The sequence below is a fragment of the Nicotiana attenuata genome, chromosome 2 (assembly GCF_001879085.1).
Source record: "Nicotiana attenuata strain UT chromosome 2, NIATTr2, whole genome shotgun sequence".
Classification (NCBI taxonomy): Eukaryota; Viridiplantae; Streptophyta; class Magnoliopsida; order Solanales; family Solanaceae; genus Nicotiana; species Nicotiana attenuata.
The window spans coordinates 80,794,098-80,814,801 of NC_031990.1; the positions used below are offsets into that span (position 1 = coordinate 80,794,098).

The 20,704-nt window shown below is 40.9% G+C and overlaps 2 protein-coding genes across 2 annotated transcripts in view; one reads left to right on the top strand and one right to left on the bottom strand.

Moving 5' to 3' along the window:
* Window positions 1-2,093, top strand: part of LOC109213768 (INO80 complex subunit D-like) — a 13,468-nt gene extending 11,375 nt beyond the window's left edge. Inside the window, exon 2 of the mRNA XM_019377599.1 lies at window positions 1,535-2,093. Coding sequence (XP_019233144.1) covers window positions 1,535-1,799 — 265 coding nt within the window. The 3' untranslated portion in view covers window positions 1,800-2,093. The remainder of the gene's footprint in view (window positions 1-1,534) is intronic.
* LOC109223056 (UPF0664 stress-induced protein C29B12.11c-like) lies at window positions 10,522-12,998 on the bottom strand. Its single transcript, XM_019387318.1, has 5 exons — window positions 12,767-12,998; window positions 12,503-12,608; window positions 11,285-11,356; window positions 11,006-11,208; window positions 10,522-10,896 (listed from the first exon to the last, which is right to left on the bottom strand). Exons 1-5 carry the CDS (start codon window positions 12,874-12,876, stop codon window positions 10,788-10,790), a joined length of 600 nt encoding a protein of 199 aa, XP_019242863.1. The 5' UTR covers window positions 12,877-12,998; the 3' UTR covers window positions 10,522-10,787.

Below are 20,704 nucleotides of genomic sequence, written 5' to 3' on the forward strand. Positions count from 1 at the left end.
CACCCCAAAACCCCACCCCAAGCTTTACTATGCACCAAAATATGCAGTTACTGAGCTACCTGCCACCCTTCAAGTGGTGAGTTTCCTGGCACCAGTATCTTCCATTTTTGTTTCTTGGTGGCAAATACATCATGCCTAAGCATTGACATTATCCTTAACCCATAATTAAAGGGACCATCACCCTTCTAATGTTGGGTTTACTTCATTGAAATTAATTGACATGTAAATACTTCAGCACTTTTATAGTACAATTGCTTCTCTTTAAAAGAGTTTGAAATTAATTGGAGTGTTTATAGCCTAGGAAGAGCCCCACAATGGAATTTCCTCTTCCGATCCATGTAGAATCTTCACACCCCTTATGGATTTCGTAACTCTCCCCCTTTGTACTTGGAACTTTGTAAATATTTGAGTGCCTTAACGCCTTCAGTTGTCATTTAAATTCTTTTTTAGGTTGAATTGTACCCTTATCTCACTCTTATCTTCTTGCAGAAGTTTAAATTACTCAGCCTTAGTCACCTCTTGTTAAAGTTACCGGGCAAATCCCAAGTCCGTTATTCAACTTTTGGGATTTTAGCTTTTTCACAATATTCTAACTCTGTGGAATGCCACGCATTATGCCTTCATCAATCGTGTCCTTGAACAGTTTTGTTTGCCATCCTGTTTTGGCTTGGAATAGAAGAATCCCTCTTGGATACGTTGTCTGCTCTGTTTTTCCCATCCGTCCTTTACTGGAATGCAGGATGAGAATCCAGACAGCCACTGTCAAACTAAATAGTTTCCTTTGATGGATATATGCAGCAGGAATGTAGTGTGACAGTTGTCTGGGGGATGTTTATTTCCTTGGTGGTAAGTGTACGAGGAGAGACTTTTGCTAGAGGTTGTTCTACGTCTACCAAACATGCGATTAGTATAAATTAGAGTCACAGTTAAATGAACTCATTTCACTTGCTTTGAGTAGTTGAAGACTACTTGATTCTCCTTGAAAAAACAATTTTACAAATCCAAGTAGAGGAGTAGACATGTTTACACTCAGAGAATTATACTCTATAATGTACAAGCAATAGTATATACAAAAGAGCTGGAGGTAGGCCTATACCAGCGGGCCCCTTTAAGATCTAGAGCAGTCTGGGCGAGCGGCTTGTTTGGGTTGCTTGCCTCGAGGTGACACGCGTGTGCTAGTTTGTTGCTATGCGTGGCTGGCATAATATATTTGCTCACAGCTTGCTCGAATTGGTGGTGTGAGCTGGCTTAGTCAGTTGGTCTGTCGGCAGGGCATTGGTGTCATTGCCAATGGGCTCATGGTCACTTTAGGACCATGCGATGCTCTCTGTGTTGCGGTTGCTTGCACCCTGAGGCATGGCCCAAGGTATGATAAGGAACATCTTGTGTAGCGAGTCATTGAGTGTAGTAGGACAACAGCCTGTGACATGGTCCTCTTTGCTTGTATAGTCTTTAGGTGTAATGTTAATTGTTTGCATGGTTTAGTTTAGGCATCCAGTACTTATGTATGATGTGTTGTTGCTTCATTTTGCAGTTCGCCGACAGGTCCCATACTTTGTGGGAAGCCAATATTGAGATCAACAGTTCCTTCCTACTGCTCTCTTCATTTTCAGAAGGCTGAAAAGCATGTGACGCGGGCATTGAAGAAGGCAGGACTTAATGTCTCTAACACAAGTAAACTGGCCCCCAAGTTTCATGTTATAGTTGCGGAATATGTTAGCCAGATTCAAAACAGAAGAAGAGCTGCACAAAAAGCAACTTTAGAGATTGCCGAGGTAAAAGAGGAGAACAGCTCCTAAGGTCCAGCATCGCATAAAACACAAGCCTGTACATTTTCCTGGCAAATTGGTGAAGCAGCTATTGCAGTATATTTTGGTTAAATAGATTTCGTATGGGAGGCTGGACTTATGACTTGGTGGAAGAGCTTGTATTGTATAAAGAAATATTCTGCTTATGTTGGTTTTCTTGTGATCTGCGCATTATTGAAGATTGTTATAGAAGGAAACACACAACAATGTAGTTGTATTTAACTGATATATTGGTTAAAACAACTAACTGATATTTTAGTTAATAAAGTTCATTTTGAACTGACATCTGCTGATGGTTGCTGTAGTTCTTGTTGCGCTTGGTTATTTCAGGAGGAACACCTTTTTTATTGTGGATGTAGAGAAGCTGCTTTTCCTAACGGCAAAAATGAAGTTTTTAGCCCAAATGGTCCATTGAGTTTAGGAGTAGAACATCTTTTCCCCAATAATTATTCCGAGCACACGATTCTTTAAGTTGGCAAAGACTAAGCAAATTTTGCTTCAACTGACAAAACTCTTGAAAGACCTACTTGCAATGGATCGTTCCAGCTCAAAGTTAGTTCTAAAAAGTCCTTGGAAGTTCCATCAATTGAACCAATAACGCTTGGTTTGGCGGACTTACAAGATCTTTAGTTCTTAGCTTAATATAAATAGAAATTGAAAAAACGAATTAATTGATTATTGAGTTACACACTAAATAAACAAAGAAATTGAAACAACGAAGTAGTTGATTATTGAGTTACACACACAAATAAACAAATAGATGAAGAGTGTGATAGAAATTAAAAATACGAATTAGTTGATTATCGAGTGTAAATCCCCAAATTGATGACTGTGGGGGTAGTTCAGGTGCTTTGAAAGTCAAATACTTGTATAAGACATGCTGATCTTATCACAGTAAATGATTGCCTTTGATTGTAAACAGCTCCAAACAGACAGATGATAGTTTAGAGCACACAAAAACTTTCAATTGCGCTATGTCTGAACCACTTTGAAATACGTCTCATTTCTTAAAATAATCAGCTTGTCCTAAAATTCTAGCGATGACTGAAGACTCTATCTCGAAAGGTTGCGTGGCTTTATCTCTTTGAAAAAAGAAAAACTCTTCTTTACATATACAATTCGATGTACGAAATTGGAAGAAGAACTATCGCTTTTCAAGCGAGAATATGGTCCAGGGTTTGGACTAGAAATTGCTTGATGTCCGATGCAGCAGCTCTATTCTCTGAACTGAGGGCGGAAACCATCAAATCTTAGGCTGGGGGTTTGCTTTGATAATCAATAAGTAGACAAATATTTATTGAATATTCGAACTTATCTTGTATATGTAAATCACAGATTGAAGCCTGCTACTCAATATTATTACGATTTACAATCGAGTTCTTTTTCTGAGAGAATTTTCGTTTTGATCCCCCAAAAGTACCCTCGTTATAAAGTATATAGCATATAAAACAAAGACCTTTATGTTGGTGTTTGACGCAAAAGATGCAAAGATCTTTTTGAACAAATCAATCAAAAGATAAGGGGTCAATCTTTGCCAAATGTAATCACTTCCGGATCGAAACATTAAATGACAATAATAATATATGAGATGAAAAAGACATGATAGATCTTCTTAATATTGAATATAGTCTTTCTCATCGATTGATGAGAAAATAGGTTTACAGATATTCTTTTGGGACCTTTTTCCTGTTTTTTCTTGAAGATACAAAGAGAGAGAGAGCTCTTTTCTTTTCTTTCCTTTTTTTTGAGAACTCTTCTTGACTATATATAGTTGAAGTCGTTTTACCCATTGCTTGACTCGACGCTCTTTCGTTGCTGACGTATCCTAGTCGTGATCATAGGCGTTGCCTTTCCCGATTGGTCGGGTGTCTTCGGAAGAGAAATGGAGTGGGCTCTGTCGATCTTTACCGCCTGGTTATCGGAGCAGGGTGCCAGGCCGTTTGGTCGTGACAGTCAGATTTTGACCAATACAGTTAGTCCCTCCGTCTGTCGGGGTCGTCCCATGTCGGACTCGGCAGACGAATCATGTTCATTACGGAGTCGAGAGAAATCTGACTCACAATCTTTTAATCATTGGCCACATTTTGTGGGCTAAAGGCGGAATAAGAGCGTTTCTTCAATCCTCGTGGACCGTTACGACTGTTTCGGAATCGAGACGTGGGTTGGAGCTGAAGCGTCGGTTTGTGGTTACCACCATTATGACACACGTCTCTGGGGGGTTGAAATGTTTCGTGCCCTGTCAGGTCTGAAATGGCGATTCTTGGGTTTCGTGTTCGGGGAATTTATGTCTCTTATAAATAGAGGAGACTTGTCATTTGATGGATTCACTTCATCTTTCGCTTGAGGGAATTCTTCAGACATAGCTTCTACTGATATCTCGAATTTCTGCTTATCTTCTTGCTCGTCGGAATTTTTCACTTCCTCTTCTTATCTTCTTATCACTTCCTTTGGAGCGCTCTTTGCTGGGAAGAATGGCTGGTGATTCTCTTCAAGACAACCTTCCCGCTATTAATCCGGTGCCGGAGAGTTCCATTCAGGTCACCGGAGGGGCGGATACGGTGGAGGATGAGGAAGTTCCTTCAGTGATAGAGATCTTGCCTCGCCCGGGGAGAGAGGTGATCGACATTAGCACAGGCGGTGGAGCGGAGCCGGAACCTGTTCGTTCTGTCGTAAAGGAGAGGGGGATTGCAGAACTGAAAGGAAGGTGGGGAATCCCCGATTATGTCGATATGCAGCCGGTGGAGGGGGACAACATAGTTCAATTCGATCGTCCCGGGTACTGCGTGTTCTACGCCTACCCTTTCATTGTAGGGTACACCCTCCCTCTTCCCATGTTGGTGGTAGATTTTTGTCGTTTCTACGAAGTGTGCCCCGCACAACTTTCACCTTATTTGTACAAGCTGTTTCTTATGCTGCTCAAGTATGCGGAGCTTGCCGTTCGTGAGGTCACCTTGAACCACATGCTCAGCATTTTTGCTCCTCAATTGATTCGTGGTTCGATGATTCATATACGTCCTCGAGGGTCGAGGGGTCTGGTAGTCAAGATGGACGACCGGACCAATCGTCGTTTCTACGAGAACTTATTCTACGTGCGGACCGAACACATTGTGGCGGATCCAATGGGGTTCCCCGAGAAATGGAACTTCGCACGTAAGTTTGCTTCTTTAGTTAGTGAAATGTTCGACTATTTACTACGAGTACTAAACTGTCTCGTCTTTGCAGCTGAGAGATTGCCTCCGCCGTCTGTCGAAGGGATTCGTGAATGGGTGGAGGCCATTCTTCCCCATACAGCAGGAATTCGCACATGGTCGACCTTCCACGAGAGGTTTGGATGCAGGCCCCTTACAGGTTCGACGACGCCTTCATCTACTGTCCTCTCTTCTTTTTTCTTTTTGTTTAGTCTCTAATGCGTCGTGCATCTTTGCCAGGGAGGGTGCGGAGAGCAAGGCCCCCTCAATTAGCTTTTCGCCAACCGGCCGCATCTGCTTGCCCTATCTCAGTATCCACTGCACGACCATCCTCGAGGGCTGCTTCAGTTGAATCTGCGGCCTTAGCTACTCCAGCGAGGGCCGCTTCCTGGGATGAGGTCCCGACCAATGTCGTTCTCCCAACGGACGAGTCACCGTCTACTGGAGAGGAAGAGGTGCCATCGAAGAGACGGAGAGTAGAATTTGAAACGGCTCCCCCGACAGTGATTCATCAGGACGACTCTCCCCTAATGGGATCCAGAGATGGGGTTATGGTGGCTCCCCCTATAGGGGCGGAGCAATCCGTTGGGCTTGCTGGTGACGGTGATCATCATTTGGAAACTCCTGTTGCCGTTTTGGCTCAATCGGAAGTCCCTGTCGCTGTTGACGATCAACATATTGTTGTGGTAGAGAACCAGACTTCTGCAGCCGCTGTTGTGACTTCAGACGTGCCCTCATCTTCTGCGGCGGGTCGTGCCTCCTCTTCCGCAGCAGAGAGGGGAAAAGGCGTGGTGATCGATGACTATGAGTCGGAGTCGGACCTGGACCCCGATGATGTTAGAATGTTCGAGGAGGGTCTTACTCGTTCGGTGGTTAGTGCGGGAGGCTCGGCCCGTATCCTTCAGATCCCTTCCGGCATTAATCTCTTGGCGGAGGGGGAAGAGTTGGTGCCGCAGTTCAGCCTGTTATGCTCCGAGGCTGAGAACGAGTCCCTTCGAGATGTTCCTGATGCTGAGTTGAGGGACGAGGTGGCCGTCATGGGCCTAAGGGTACGTTACATTTTATTTTTGCTTTATGCTTTTGCCCTTTCCGAAAATATCTATTTAACTCTGGCTCTACAATTTCCAGACGTACATGGTGGAAGTGGAAAGCATTCGCAGGGCCAACATCCGGGCGAGGGTCTTCCTGAAGATGTTGGAAAAATACCGTCGTTACCGTGGCAGGTGCCGCGAGATGCAAGAGCAACTGAGAACGAACCCCCGCAATCGGGCTCTTGGCGAGGAGTTAGAGAAAAGGGACCAGGAATTGATGCAAACCATCCGCAGCAAGAGCGAACTCAAGGAGCAACTTCGCATTAAGGACGAGGAGCTCGAGTTGGTAAGGGGATTGTCGCGGAGTGCGAGCACTTGCAGGGTAGGTTGAGGTCGATGCAGTCGGAGATGGACCAGAACTTGGTCAAGGTCGAAGCGATGAGCATGGAATGGATGAGGAAATTGGCCGCAATAGAGAGCAAAGTCGCTGGATTGGAAAATATTGAGAGGGCCTAGTCTGAGGCTTTAGCGAGGGCAACGACCCTGGAAAACACTATCCGCGTACTTCAGTCTGAACAGGAGTCAGAGAGAGCGACGGCTACCCTCAGGGAGGCGAGGCTTGAGGAGCGCATAGGCGTGATTGATCAGGAGGAATCGGTTCTGGGAGATCGGGTCGCGGCCCTGGAGGCGAAAAATGAGTGGTTACGGGCTCAGGTCGAGTCATCTTCCGCAGTCGTTCCTCGTCAAATGAACGAGCTCTGGGTTTATACCGAAGCTCAGCGGGACATTTTTAAGAATTTGTGGGAGGCGGGCACCGTGGCTGAGGCGGCTTATGAAGAAGCGCGAGCGAAGGCTCGAGAGGCTCGCGTCAACTGTGGGTATGATGCGGCAATGCCCAAAGCTGATGGAGATGCCGATGACGGCGATGAGGGTTCTCTTGGCAATGATAGTGGTGATGGTGATGGTGGTGATGACGCCGAATGAAAGATGTGGCCCTATGCGTTTTTTTATATTTTCTTTTCATTTGTTGACTGTTGTTAGTTTCTTCTCTTTTTCTTTTTTCGGATTGGCCTTGGCCGTATGTAAGCGGTGGTAGCCCACATTGTGACTTTGCATAAAATAAGAGCACTTTTCTCCGTTGTTGGCCTTGTACTTTACTTTCTATTTCGCCTGTTCGCGGTTTTAGTGTAAGACAGAGGCTCACCTGATGAGTCCCGGTTTTTCTGTTCTTTTAGTGGTTATTGACTTTTAGGGGTGTTGTTTCGATTTTATCGAAATGTCGACCCGTCGTTATTCGATCGAGGTCGGGCTCTTCTTATTTACTCGGCGGAGGTTGTTAGCCTTTAAAGGGCGTTATTTCGAACTTGTCAAAATAGTAGCCAGTCATTGTTCGATCGAGGTCGGACCTTTTTTTTTTAGTTGGCGAAGGCCCTTAGCCTTAAAGGGTGTTATTTCGAACTTATCAAAACAGCAGCCCGTCGTCGTTCGATCGGGGTCGAACTCTTCTTTTTATTTGGCGAAGGCCCTTAGCCTTAAAGGGTGTTATTTCGAACTTATCGAAATAGCAGCCCGTCGTCGTTCGATCGAGGTCGAACTCTTCTTTTTATTTGGCGAAGGCCCTTAGCCTTAAAGGGTGTTATTTCGAACTTATCAAAATAGCAACCCGTCGTCGTTCGATCGAGGTCGAACTCTTATTCTTATTTGTCGAAGGCCCTTAGCCTTAAAGGGTGTTATTTCGAACTTATCGAAATAACAGCCCGTTGTCATTCCGCCTCCCGGAGAGCTAGGCATCGCTCGTGGGAGTCCCAGTCCGTTTTGTATTGCTTGCGCCAGATGATGCAAAGCTGGTGAATACGAGGTGTTAATGCTTTGTTTCCAGGTGCGTGCAGTGTATGCCTTATCATTTTCTTGTTTGGCTTCTGTCGTCCGCCTCAGAGAGGTTGCCGACAGGGGGCATTTCAGTTGTGTTGAAGCTATTTTTGCCCTTCAATCGAGATTTTCTTGTGTGCATTCGTGTGCGCAAGGCTTATGTGCTTACATGGACAAAGTGGGAGGTGAGGATGGGATATTCTTTGTCCCCGTCCGGTGGGAGAATGCAGGTTGGTGACATGGTTTGTTTTGTTTAGTATATCGATAGCTGATGGGGCGAAGATTTCCAAGCCCGGCTATCTTGTTTGGCTCTTCTTCCTTCCCTATGCTGCTCTCGTGTTTCGCGCGGGTTGGATTTTTCCTTCACGCTCCTTTTGAGGAGTGATCGTATTTTTTGTTTCGATCTAGGAGAAACTAGGAAAATCTTCACTAAGAAATCCCCACAGACGGCGCCAAATTGTTTGACTCAAAAGATGCAAAGATCTTTTTGAACAAATCAATCAAAAGATGAAGGGGTAAATCTTAGCCAAATGTAATCACTTCCGGATCGAAACATTAAATAACAATAATAATATATGAGATGAAAAAGACATGATAGATCTTCTTAATATTGAATATAGTCTTTCTCATCGATTGATGAGAAAATAGGTTTACAGATATTCTTTTGGGACCTTTTCCCTGTTTTTTCTTGAAGATACAAAGAGAGAGAGCTCTTTTCTTTTCTTTCATTTTTTTGAGAACTCTTCTTGACTATATATAGTTGAAGTCGTTTTACACATTGCTTGACTCGACGCTCTTTCGTTGCTGACGTATCCTAGTCGTGATCATAGGCGTCGCCTTTCCCGATTGGTCAGGTGTCTTCGGAAGAGAAATGGAGTGGGCTCTGTCGATCTTTACCGCCTGGTTATCGGAGCAGGGTGCTAGGCCGTTTAGTCGTGACGGTCATATTTTGACCAATACAGTTGGTTTTAGTCTTTATTTTGCTATACTGAGAGGGCAAAGAATCTTTCTAGGTAACTTTCTCAAATTTCACAAATATATTTGCACATTCTTCAATATTGGACTACTCACGAGCTGCTAAAATTTTATATTTAAGATATAATCCGGTGACTATTACCTACTTATAGTTCAATTAGTGTATATTCGTATATATACATATGCGCACATATATACATACACCTTGAAAAATTAATTTAATTATGATGCCATGATTGGTCAACGGAGGGGTCTATAAATGACACACAAAATGACTTGCTTCTGTTTATCTAATTGCAAAACTAAAGAGATCGAATGGTATCATTGGACACATAAGCATATAACGCAGATTTCTATATATGTATAACTTTCTCATGCTTAGTATTTCTTGAGCCATTCGCCAGTCGAGGCGAACCTTAGGTTTAGATCGTTTTATAAATATATAAATACTCTAATTGTTTGCAGCAAGCATTGACATAGAGGGAGTTTTCATTGCACATACACTTGTGAACTTTAATACTATGGCAAAAAAGGTAGCAGTGATCTTGTTGATTATTTTGGCACTTTACGTTCATGTTAGAGTAGCCAATGGTGACATTAACCCTTTAGCTGATGATACTTTTACTACTAAAGGAAATGATGATGTGCATGAAATAGAGAAGCTAAGCAATTTGCTGACAGGAATGGGCATGGGCACAAGGCTACAAACTAGTTGTTCTTGCTATAATTGTGGTACTTTTCACTGCTATTGCAGAGGTTGCAGTTCAGAAATGTGCTGCATATAAATCATAAATATTGATCAGATGAAAGGAGAGGGAACCCCTCTTTTATTTTTTGAATAATAAATATGAGTACTATTCTAAGATGTGAAATTATTATGTACTGTTCTTTGCCTGGCTGCAGCATTTTCAACATAAACTACTGTAATTACTACTCTTTCTGTTACTATTGTTGCCTCTTCATCTTCTCATATATATGACTTCTTGAGATAGTTTTGTATGAAATACAACAACAACAAACACAATGTAGGGGATGGTAGTGTGTACGCAGACCTTACCCCCTACCTTGTGAAGATAGAGAGGCTGTTTCCGATAGCCCTCGACCCTCGACTAAAGAAACACTAAACAAGAAGCGACCAACAATAACAACACAAGAAAAAAAACAAAGACACTGTGTAACAAAGATATAAAAATAAGAAATACTACAAGAATACGACTAACAATACTGGTAAGAATGACACTATGTGTAACAAAGATCTAAAAATAGTTTTGTATGAAATATTAATTTATAATGCTAGTGTCTGTGACCATGTAGAACATCTTTTTTTCCCCTCTTCACCTTATCAATACTCACGCTAAGGGCTAGCCAATTCTTAGATTACATGTTCATTTTGTCAAGAGAAAGTCAAATTATACTAATATTTAGTTCATATAATCACAGCAGAAAGGACCTCTGCTGATCCATTTAAGAGTGAAGCTACATCTTCGCCAATACCGAAGAACACTGTTATTCTTTACAGATTTTAGTTCCTACCATAATCTCTTCAAGTATCTCATATGTCAGCTCAATGATATCTGAATTATTTTCATATCTTCACAATTTAAAAGATTTATATACGTCACACATGCTCTAGTCAATCTCGCAAGAAGCAAACCAAAACAACAGGGTTTAAATAGCTGCCAAACAATCCAGTGATATGGGAGGATGGTTCATTACACAATTAATTTAGTGCAAGGAACTACACCCCTGAAACGAGCATATATGTATATATTCATTAAGAACTTGAGGGAGTATAACTAACATATATATACAAAATAACTCACTATTCTTCTCTTTATGGCGAGATCCGAAGGCATCAACGAAAAGACGCATCTTGCACACAATTTGGCATTTATCCAGTTAACCTGAAGCAAAAGCTATATAGATGTTTCAGCAGACTGTGACTGGTATGAACAACGCCTGAATTTAGACTCTGGCTTAGGCTGCTGCAAGTAGATAAATGTAGGATCGTTCGGGTCGACATAACTGCAAAATTAACCAAAATAAGGATTGTATGAAATATCTCTATTTACACTTTCAATAAAAGATGAGATCATATAATTTCATAGTACAAAGAGCAAGCAATGTGACATACGCATGTCTAGTCATCTCATCAACTGGTGTTTGTGCTGCTTCATGAGGATCTACACGAGGCTTTGCCCTTGAACGTCGGTAGCGTCGTCTCACTTTTCCAATTAATTTAAAAACTAGTGGGATGAAAGTCTCATAACCACCTTCATTGAACAAAATCTTAAACGAATGAGGAAGGGTCGTGTTTCCATTAGCCGCTTGTACAACCTGAAATAGACTAGCATCAGTCATCTGAAGTAGGGTGCATTGTCAATGAATAAATAAATCTATCTATTCTACTTACCGGATTTACATATCCAGAAATGTTTTTGCAGAAGAATATTGGCTGGTTAAATTTTTCACCATGAACAAAAAGCTGCAGGATGAAGTCAATTTGGTCAGCAGAAGCAATTACCGGTTCTAACTTTTGTTGCCTATCCCCACTCATCAAAATAACCCACGAATTTGTATCGATATAATTGGGAATATCTTAGTCTACACATAGATAATTATGTATATATATATATATCCGTGTGTGTATGTATAAAACTGCACCTCCTTTGAACCTACTGACTCTAATTAAATGCCGGATCAACCTCCAAGTCACAAAGATATAGCAAAATCTAGACAGTATGACACAGGCACAGCAACAAGAACAGTAATATAAGCAAGTTGTGAAGCATAATACGACTAAGAGAAGATTGATCTGAACCAAATGTTATGAACCATCTCACATCACCTCATGGTAGTCATCATAAGTCCAATGTTGTCAAACATGAAAAGTGAAAAAAATGCGTACATTTATTGGGGCGTTAAGCACAAAGCAAAAAATGAGACAGGATTATGAAGAAAAGCAATTGAAGGAAAAAATAAAAGAATATATATGTAGCAAAACCAAGCAGCAATTACATAGAAAAAGATTTGGAAAATTACAATTAGGTGAAATGGTTAATGTTTAGTGTTGCCTCTTCATGACAGCCTATGGGCAATGAGGCGCACGCCTTAACACCTTGGTGCCTACAAGCGTCGCTTAAGATAGGGAAGTGCACAACCTATTTTCACCTAGGTTCAGGGCTTAACCGCACCTCAAGCAAGCCTTTGACAACACCAAGTCAAAGACAGAAACCCCAACAAATAACAGTATAGACAACACTTTTTGTTCTCTCAATGTGGGTATTCAAGACAAGCGATAATGTTTATGTGAAACTAGGTAGAAGCAACCAGAAAACAATCGTGCAGATATAGCACGTACAAAGTATGGAAAATTCAAATGCATGGTACTCTAAATCCTTCATCCAAGATTCTGGTTAACAACTTGAAATATAGAGTTGCTTTAAAAGACATGAAATTTTTTGAGATAGTTAAATGAAAGAGGGCAATATGGTTATCCTGGAACCTAAAGACATTAGCCTAAAGTGTTGCAAGATCAGATGAATCAAAACAAACATAAATAGGTAGTGTAAAGAATCAAACGAACAACAATGTTTCCACACGAGTCAAAAGGCATATATTTCCTACATACCAAGGGAATATCAAAAGAAATGAAGTTGTCCTTAGGGTTGTTGGCAACAAAAACCATCCGCATATTGGACAAGTAGATGGTTCCTTTTGCTTGTACTTCTCCTAAACTGCAAAACCAAAATAATCATGTCAATCCAAACATCATTAACTTCAAAATTAAATCAGCATTTTGGTCAACCAATTAACTTAGATGAAAATAATTACAATTAAGGAAGCAGCAATAATACATAGTGGAAAAACAGAGAGATGATGAACTTAATTATACCGAGGGATGTTATCAATCTCAAAGTCAACGACATCGCTGGCGAAGACAAACAATTCGTTAAGGTATGGCATTGGCATCCCATGAGGAAACAATTTAGGATTCAATGCCATTTCTTGGATAGGAGTTGTAGTCCCAAAAAACGAGATGAAAATTGAGAGAGCTAAATAATACTAATGTTTATCCGCTTTTGTTTAGGAATGTTTTGACTCCCCCCTTATATTTATGGCCCCTACTTCTACGTGTTTATCAAGTTCTTTTTTTTTTTTTTTCCCAGCTTGTATAGGTTTATATCTTTGCCCAAAAAAATTATTTATTAATTATGTTAGGATAAACAAATAAAAAAGAACTATAGGTGTCTCACTAATAAGTTATGTTGTCTACCGCGTAGTGACGTCCACACTGTAATTAAACCACGAGTCCAGGACTTATGGGAAAGTTCTGCTATAGATTTATTTTTTGATATTTTCTGACCTATCACATCACAATGTTTTTTCAATTAAGTTGACGTTGGAATTGTGTTAGCTTTCTAAGCTAATCCAGCTACATAGTTCATTATTTATTTATTAAAAAATATTGTCAGTATCCAATTAAGCTTGCACCACACTTCGGCAATTCATAGGACAACTTACAACTTGTCCTTCTAAGTTGGAACAGATGAGTTCACACCAAATATTGTAGGGTAAAAACTAACTCACTTCAATATTACACGATATTATATTAATTTATTATAATTGAGTTATAAATTAAGAGATCTTTACACAAATAGCCAGCTACGTAGTTAAGTATGCTTTATTGATAAAAAATTACAAGCCATCTGTTTTGTATTCATTGAGGTAAACACAAATGCGAGTAAATTTACACCATACTTGGAATTGGATTCAAACCTCAAATCTCCAAGTTTCTTTTCTCATGGTTCATCACTGAGTCTGGAACCAAAATATTGCACAATTGGACTCAAACCACCAAAATAGGTGAAAAAAAGACTTGAGAACATTATTATGTATAGTGCATGTGCTCACGACAAAATTCTCTGTTAAGGTATATCGCATGTAGTTCATGCGCTATGCCTGTTATTTTCTGACCCACAATGATTGGTTGGTATATCGCATGTATTACATGCGCTACATGCACAGTGCATGTAATACATGCGTTATACCCACCAATTATTGTCTCCTTGCACTGAATATTTGCCTACTTAGGTCCAGTATTCGTTCTTCAAGAAGTCATTCCGAAAAATTCATTTTCTGCATCCTTTGTATTTTGCTTACTCATTCCAATATATTTGCTTACTCAAAGTTTTCTAAATTTTGCTAGAATGTCTGATGAGCGAAAAATTAGGGTTGCATTATATTGGGGATGAGGTTGTGGTGGAGAATAACTCAGTAACTATAGTTGTTTTCTACAGAGTATTATTAAGTTGCAACTCACATTGGAGTACGACAGATTGGTATCTTTGATTTGTAAAAGAATGAGTTTGAGTAAACGTTCGGTTAATATTAAGGTAACCAGAAGATATCCTTATTCGCTTACTCCGCATGGGGTTGCTTGTTATGCTGAGTTTAATATCAACGAGGATGAAACTCTACAAGATTTTTGAGGACTCCGGATGAACACGGGGATCTTTTTGTGTTAAAAATGCTGGAAATGTAAAAGTCTGATGACATCAACAATATTGATGTTCCGCAAAATATGAATAACCCTCAATCATTTGGTGGTATTTTTGGAGCAGTTTTATCCGAACAAGTTCCGTAAGAAGAGTCCGGCCAGATCTAAACTTATCTCCACAGGCGAATAAGGAGCGAGGACATAATTTCTCCCCGATGCAGCATCATAGAGTGTCTCCAAGTTTATATAATTCACCACGCCGAGTGGTAAATTTCAAATTTTCTTTTTGTAGTATTTTTTTGTGTTTCATATTCGTACTAACACTTATATCTTTCAAAGAGTGTACCGACTAGATATGAATTTTACAAGTTATGAACCAATCAACAATTGGAATATACCTAATTTTGGAGGTTTGGATCATGCTGGTCCATCCGCGAGTCATCTAACAACTCGATAATATGCATCATGGGCTATCTATAGATTATGAATTATAAGTTAAGAGATAAAGTTAATATATTATGTTGGGATGACTTTGAGAAACTCATTATTTTATGGTTGTGCAGTGGAAACGAACAACATGATGATCCTGCTATTACTCAGTTGCCCGAAGACGATATATTCAATCAGGATCTGGCGGATGCACAGAGTCAGGAAGATGACAGTGATTATGACAACAACGCTGATGAGTCTGGAGATGAAACACCCTTCCCTGATGAGAGCGATGATGATGAGGAACCACACTTTGCTGATGAGAATGAGAATGAGAAACCCGATTTGATAAGGCAGCATGATGCCACAACTGAGCATGCTCCATATATGCAGGCTCCACCTACCGTTAGACCCACAATGTACGAGTCTCATGTGCCCTTTCATTCAAGGGAGATTCCCTACCTTGATCACTTGCCCAGTATGATGTATATGGATGCCCTCACAAGGTATCTTGATGACATTTGTACAATAATGTGGGATGAATCTAGACCAACAGAGCTTTGTAAGAATATGCTTTTTGCTGATAAAACGCGCCTTAACAGGGCGGTGCGAATTTACAACACAAAGAACTGTCGTGGGATCGAGGTTATTGAGTCATCTAAGCAAATATATAAGGCTATTTGTCGTAGATGGGATCAAGGTTGTAAGTGGATGCTGTATGCGAGAAAATTGAAAACTAATATGTGGATCATATTGTAACGACCCGACTGGTCGTTTCGGGAATCTGCACTTCTCTCGGTATCTTGAGGGCTCGAGTATCTCTGCATGATGTATTATGACTTGCGTAAATCATCAGTGTTGGTTTTCAAGTTATCCGAGGTCGATTTGGAAGAATGAACTTCAAGATTTGAGTTCTAAGTCGGAAGAGTTGACCGAGTTTGACTTTTTAGTATTTGACCTCGGAATGGAGTCTCGTCAGTTCCGTTAGCTCCATTGGGTGATTTTGGACTTAGGAGTGCATCCGGATTATAATTTGGAGGTTAGTAGTTGAATTAGTCTTGAAATGGCGAAAGTTGGATTTTCGAGAAGTTTGACCGGAAGTGAAAAATTTGATGTTGGAGTCGAATGAAATTCCGAGAGTTGGAGTAGGTTCATAGTGTCATTTGTGACGTGTGTGCAAAATTTGAGGTCATTCGGGCGAGGTTTGATAGGCTTCGTTATCGGTTGTGAAAGTTTAAGGTTTCAAGTCCATTAGCATGAATTGGTGTGCGATTCATGTTTTTGTTATTGTTTGAGGTGAAGCGAGAGCTCGATTAAGTTGGTATGGTATTTTAGGACTCGTTGGCATTTGGTTGAGGTTCCGGAGGTCTTGGGTGTGTTTCGGGTGAGTTTTGAGCGAGTCTGGGCATTACCGGAACTCAGGCATGGTTATGGTGCTTAAATCTTCGCTGAGGGCGAAGGAACTTCCGCTGAGGGCGGAATTGGGGCGCTGAGGGCGGAATTCGGGGCGCTGAGGCGCTCCAGGGAAGAATTCGCACGTTCGTTGGTCCGACTTCGTAAGCCTATATCTTTTGATATACAAGGAATTTTGAGATGATTCAAAAGCAAAAGTTGTAGCCCTTCGTGTGTAGTTTCCAGAAAGGTAAAGAAATCATCATTTGGTCATCTGTAGAGAATGTTATGGCCAAAATACTAAGGCCTGTCTTTGCAGCCACCAGAAGCGCGGTCAGTGGAGGAATTCTGCGGTCAGCAGTGGAAGTCCGGTGGGGCGGTGATTTTTTGCTGTCAGCGGAAATGGAAATCCGAGAGGTGCACTATAAATATGAGATTTAGGGTTTTATTTCATATTTTTGACCTAGAGAGCTCGGATCTTGGTGATTTTTTGAAGATTTTTCAAGAAATTCATCGGGGTAAGTGATTCTAACTCGAATTTGGCTAAAATACATGAATCTATCATTGATTTTATCATTTGATTTGTGATTTGGGGTGAAGATTTGGGGAAACTTGTAGACCTTCATAAAATGAACTTTTGGAATTTGAAAGCCGATTCGAAGTCGGAATTGAGCGAAACTAGTATGGTTAGTCTCGTAATCGAATGGGTTGTCGGATTCTGTGACTTTGGTCGAATTTCGAGACGTGGGCCCGGGGCCTAGATTTTGAGTTGACTTTTTGACTTTCGGTCTAAAGCTTAGTATTTTCTTATGGGATTGATACCTTTAGCTCGTGTTGATTGTATCGGATTGTTTATGGCTAGATCGGAGCATCTGGAGGTCGATTTGAAGGGGGGGGGGGCAAAGGCATCGCGGAGTAGAATTTTGGCTTGCTCGGTATTGTTATTGGCTTGTTCGAGGTAAGTGTTTTGCCTAGCTTTGTTGAGGGAATTTTTACTCCTATTTGTCATTGTTTCTACATGTGGGGATGATAAATATATGAGGTGAAGAGCGTATATGTATGTTCCAGGGTTAACCATGCTCGGTGGGGGGGGGGGGGGGTGGATTATGTTATATTTGTGTTTGTAGAATTTTGTGACATTCTGCTTAATGCCTTGTTTGACTCTTCGATACTAAAGACATAATATTAAATGATAGATATCAAGACTTAGTTTGCTACAACTTGATCAAACTTGATGGGAATTGTAAGAATACATTGTTGTGTCTAATTCGGTCATCTCTACGCGAAATCATTATTATATTACTATAACCGTTATTCTTGAGATGCTAGACTCTATACTTGCGTTGTGACTCAATTATGAGATTCGTCAAAATATTTGAATAATACGATTCTTGAGGGTTGTTGAACCATTGTTGACTTGAAAAGTTGTGTTTGGGAATTTTCTGGAATATCCATTAAAATACTCTCCTTGATGTCTGTTATGCTTCCTGCCTTGTTTGTTACGGTTATATATATGCTTGATAAGGAAGAGTGTAAAGCACGAAGGGTGATGCCGTACCATATTATTGAGAGTAAAAACACGAAGGGTGATGCCGTGCCACATTATTGAGAGTAAAAGCACGAAGGGTGATGTCGTGCTATATTATTTGAGAGAAAAAGCACGAAGGGTGATGCCGTGCCATTTCATTTATATTGTTATGCTTGTATGTTATGGTGAGGTCATGACACGAAGGGTGTTTCCGTGCAGGTGAGGACGAGGGACATGCATTCTGATGTGATATTTGTTTTTCCCGTGTATAGGGTTGTGCCCTTACTTTGAAATGTTATTGTTGTATTTACATACTTGGTGTGACTTGTTGTTATTGTCTTGTACTTGACTTTATCTCAATTGTTGTTGCACTGTCCATGTCCTTCACTTGCTTAGCTTGAAATTACCATGTCTATTCCTGCTTTTATAATTATATTCATGTTGTATCTATTATGTTACACTTTAGTATAGGCTTTCCACCATACTAGCCATTCATGCCTTTACTTGTTAACTTGTAAAGAACATGTGTTTTTTTCTTAATTGTTATATTTATACTTAGGCCTCCAATAACCTAGTTAATTGAAGTTGATGTTCCCTATCTTCCAATTGTTGTTGTTACTCACGTGCTTCCGTTTAGTTCATTACTGTGATCCACCTGTGTTTCCTTGTCCACTGTTGTTACTGGCGTGTTTCCTACTTAGTAATTCCTATTATTGTGTTCCTGTGATATGGTTGGTACTGTTATATGATTACTTGGAAAGGATGAGTCGAACGCACCAAGGGTGTTGCCGTGCTAATTGAATTGTTTCATAAATTTAATTATATATGGTGAGGATGAGATAAAAGCACGAAGGGTGTTACCGTGCCATGTGATTTGAGATTTTGACATTTTAGACACGTGTCCAATAGCAGGGAAGATCGTAAATATTCTACTGTGGTTCTTTATAATGTCCATTGTCTGACTCGCCGGGTTGTACTTGATACTTTTATCTGTTTTACTTTGAACTGCTTTACTGTTAATTTAATGCACAGGTTATCTAAATAAGCATCTTTTAAACTAAAAGCCTTGTCACTACTTTGACGAGGTTAGACAAAATATTCACCCATACATGGGGTCGGTTGTACTGATACTGCACTTCTGCACGCCCCGTGCAGATTTTGGAGCGGAGTTGTTGGTAACGTCGGGTGCTGATTCGAAAGATGTTCGTGCGTTTGGATATAACTGCCACTTGTTTTTTTAGGTCTTGTTAATATGTTGTGTAACCTTCAAACAGAACGTGTATTTATTTGTATCAGTTTTGAAATTCCAAATCTTAGAAGCTCGTGATTCGTACTACCTGGTCTTGGTAAATTTGTAAACGTTTAGTTATGTATTTTCTATTCTCTTATAATCTTAGTTGAGGGGTATTTTCTGTTAGTTGACTTACCTAGCGGGTTGGGTTAGGTGCCATCACGGCTTGTGGTTTTTGGGTCGTGACAAGGTGGTATCAGAGCACTAGGTTAGTAGGTTCTACGAGTCATGACCAAGTGTCTAGTAGAGTCCTACGGATCGGTATGATGACGTCCATACCTATCCTCGGGAGGTTACATGGCATTTAGGAAAAAATTCCCTTTCTTCTTTCCTTATCATGCGGCCTTATTTCAGCTTGAAACCTACGACTTTGACTCTTCCCGATCGCTCATATGTGATGTTGTGTGCTCAGTATTCACTATGTGCCGAAAATCGGTGATGCTGAATATGGATTACGACGGGTTGTGGATGCTTGATCATCATCGCGATGTGCTGTCTAGCCTCAGAAGCAGATGTAGTGTTAAATCCCCTAATCGTTCATTTGTGGTGGGAGGCAGGTTCATATGTCTGGTTGGTAGGCGCAGATTTGGAAAGATTGGTTGGTGGACTGGCTATTGTGATTAAGGTAAGTTCATGGCAAAGTGTCGATTTGAATATAACCGGTGGGCCATCTTCTGCATGATGAGTTTGGATCGCGTGTCTCGTATGAGGTTCCATTCGGTGGTGTGCGCATGTTACCATTTCAGAGAATTTGGGGAGGTTGTTTGACTAATGCAATGATGGGTAAGTGCTTGTCAGAGTCTCCGGGGTGTTCTATGATCAGCATTTCATGAGTTCTGAAGTATTCAGCTAAATAGTCGTGTAGTATCAGGACATGCTGCTAAGATATGGTACTTTGGGTTGTTGATGAGGTGTCCTATGGCTTCGAGCTAAGTGGTGGAGGCTGCAAATGACGATTGGATTATAGGATCATAGGCCGTATCGGTTTCGAAACCGAGAGCTTTCAAGGTTATTTCTTTGAATGGGCATATGTTGGTGAAGCACGGGTTGCTCAACGCGTATTAGTGGCGTATTGAAGATCAGAATAGGATGAGTGGATTTAAAGACTTTTGAATTTGCTTACGAAGCAGCGAATGTTAATTGGATCCGCGGTATTTCCTTGTCAAGGAGGGTCTACATGTCAATGTTGGAGTGATGTGAGAAATGGCTTCGGGTTGCCAGGAGGTTCCCTCAGGATGGGCATATTGGGTTGAGTTACTTTCGGGTTGGCAGTCTGCGTAACTCAGTTGAGTTAGAGGTGATTGGTTCTTATTCCTCGATTATGTGTCAATGAGTTCCGAAGAATTTATCATGGTTATGACCACGGGCGGAGTTGATGTTTTCTATAGGTATAGAGGCTATATTGCGTGTGTTGGTTTTTTCTTGGAATGGGTTAAATGAAAGATTATCGGTTGATGAGGTGTTCAATTTGCTATGGTTCAGAGTTGGCTATGAGACTTTCGTAGTGTTACGAGTAGCATGTTAGAGCCGATGCGCTGTATGGGGTTGAAATTTGCAGGTATAAGGTTGCAGATAGTTTCAGAGGGAAGGATATGAGTTCCTGATGGCACATACGATTTCGGGTGATTAAGGTTTTGCTGACACTATGTGTTCCTATCGGAGTAGAGTTTGCCTGTTGGCAGGTACCATGTGT

Coding starts and splice junctions, on each gene's coding strand:
- LOC109223056 (XM_019387318.1), bottom strand. CDS start 12,876: ATGGCATTGAATCCTAAATTGTTTCCTCATGGGATGCCAATGCCATAC. Junction 12,609..12,766: donor GAGATTGATAACATCCCTCG/GTATAATTAAGT, acceptor TTGGTTTTGCAG/TTTAGGAGAAGTACAAGCAA. Junction 11,357..12,502: donor TTTCTTTTGATATTCCCTTG/GTATGTAGGAAA, acceptor TTCATCCTGCAG/CTTTTTGTTCATGGTGAAAA.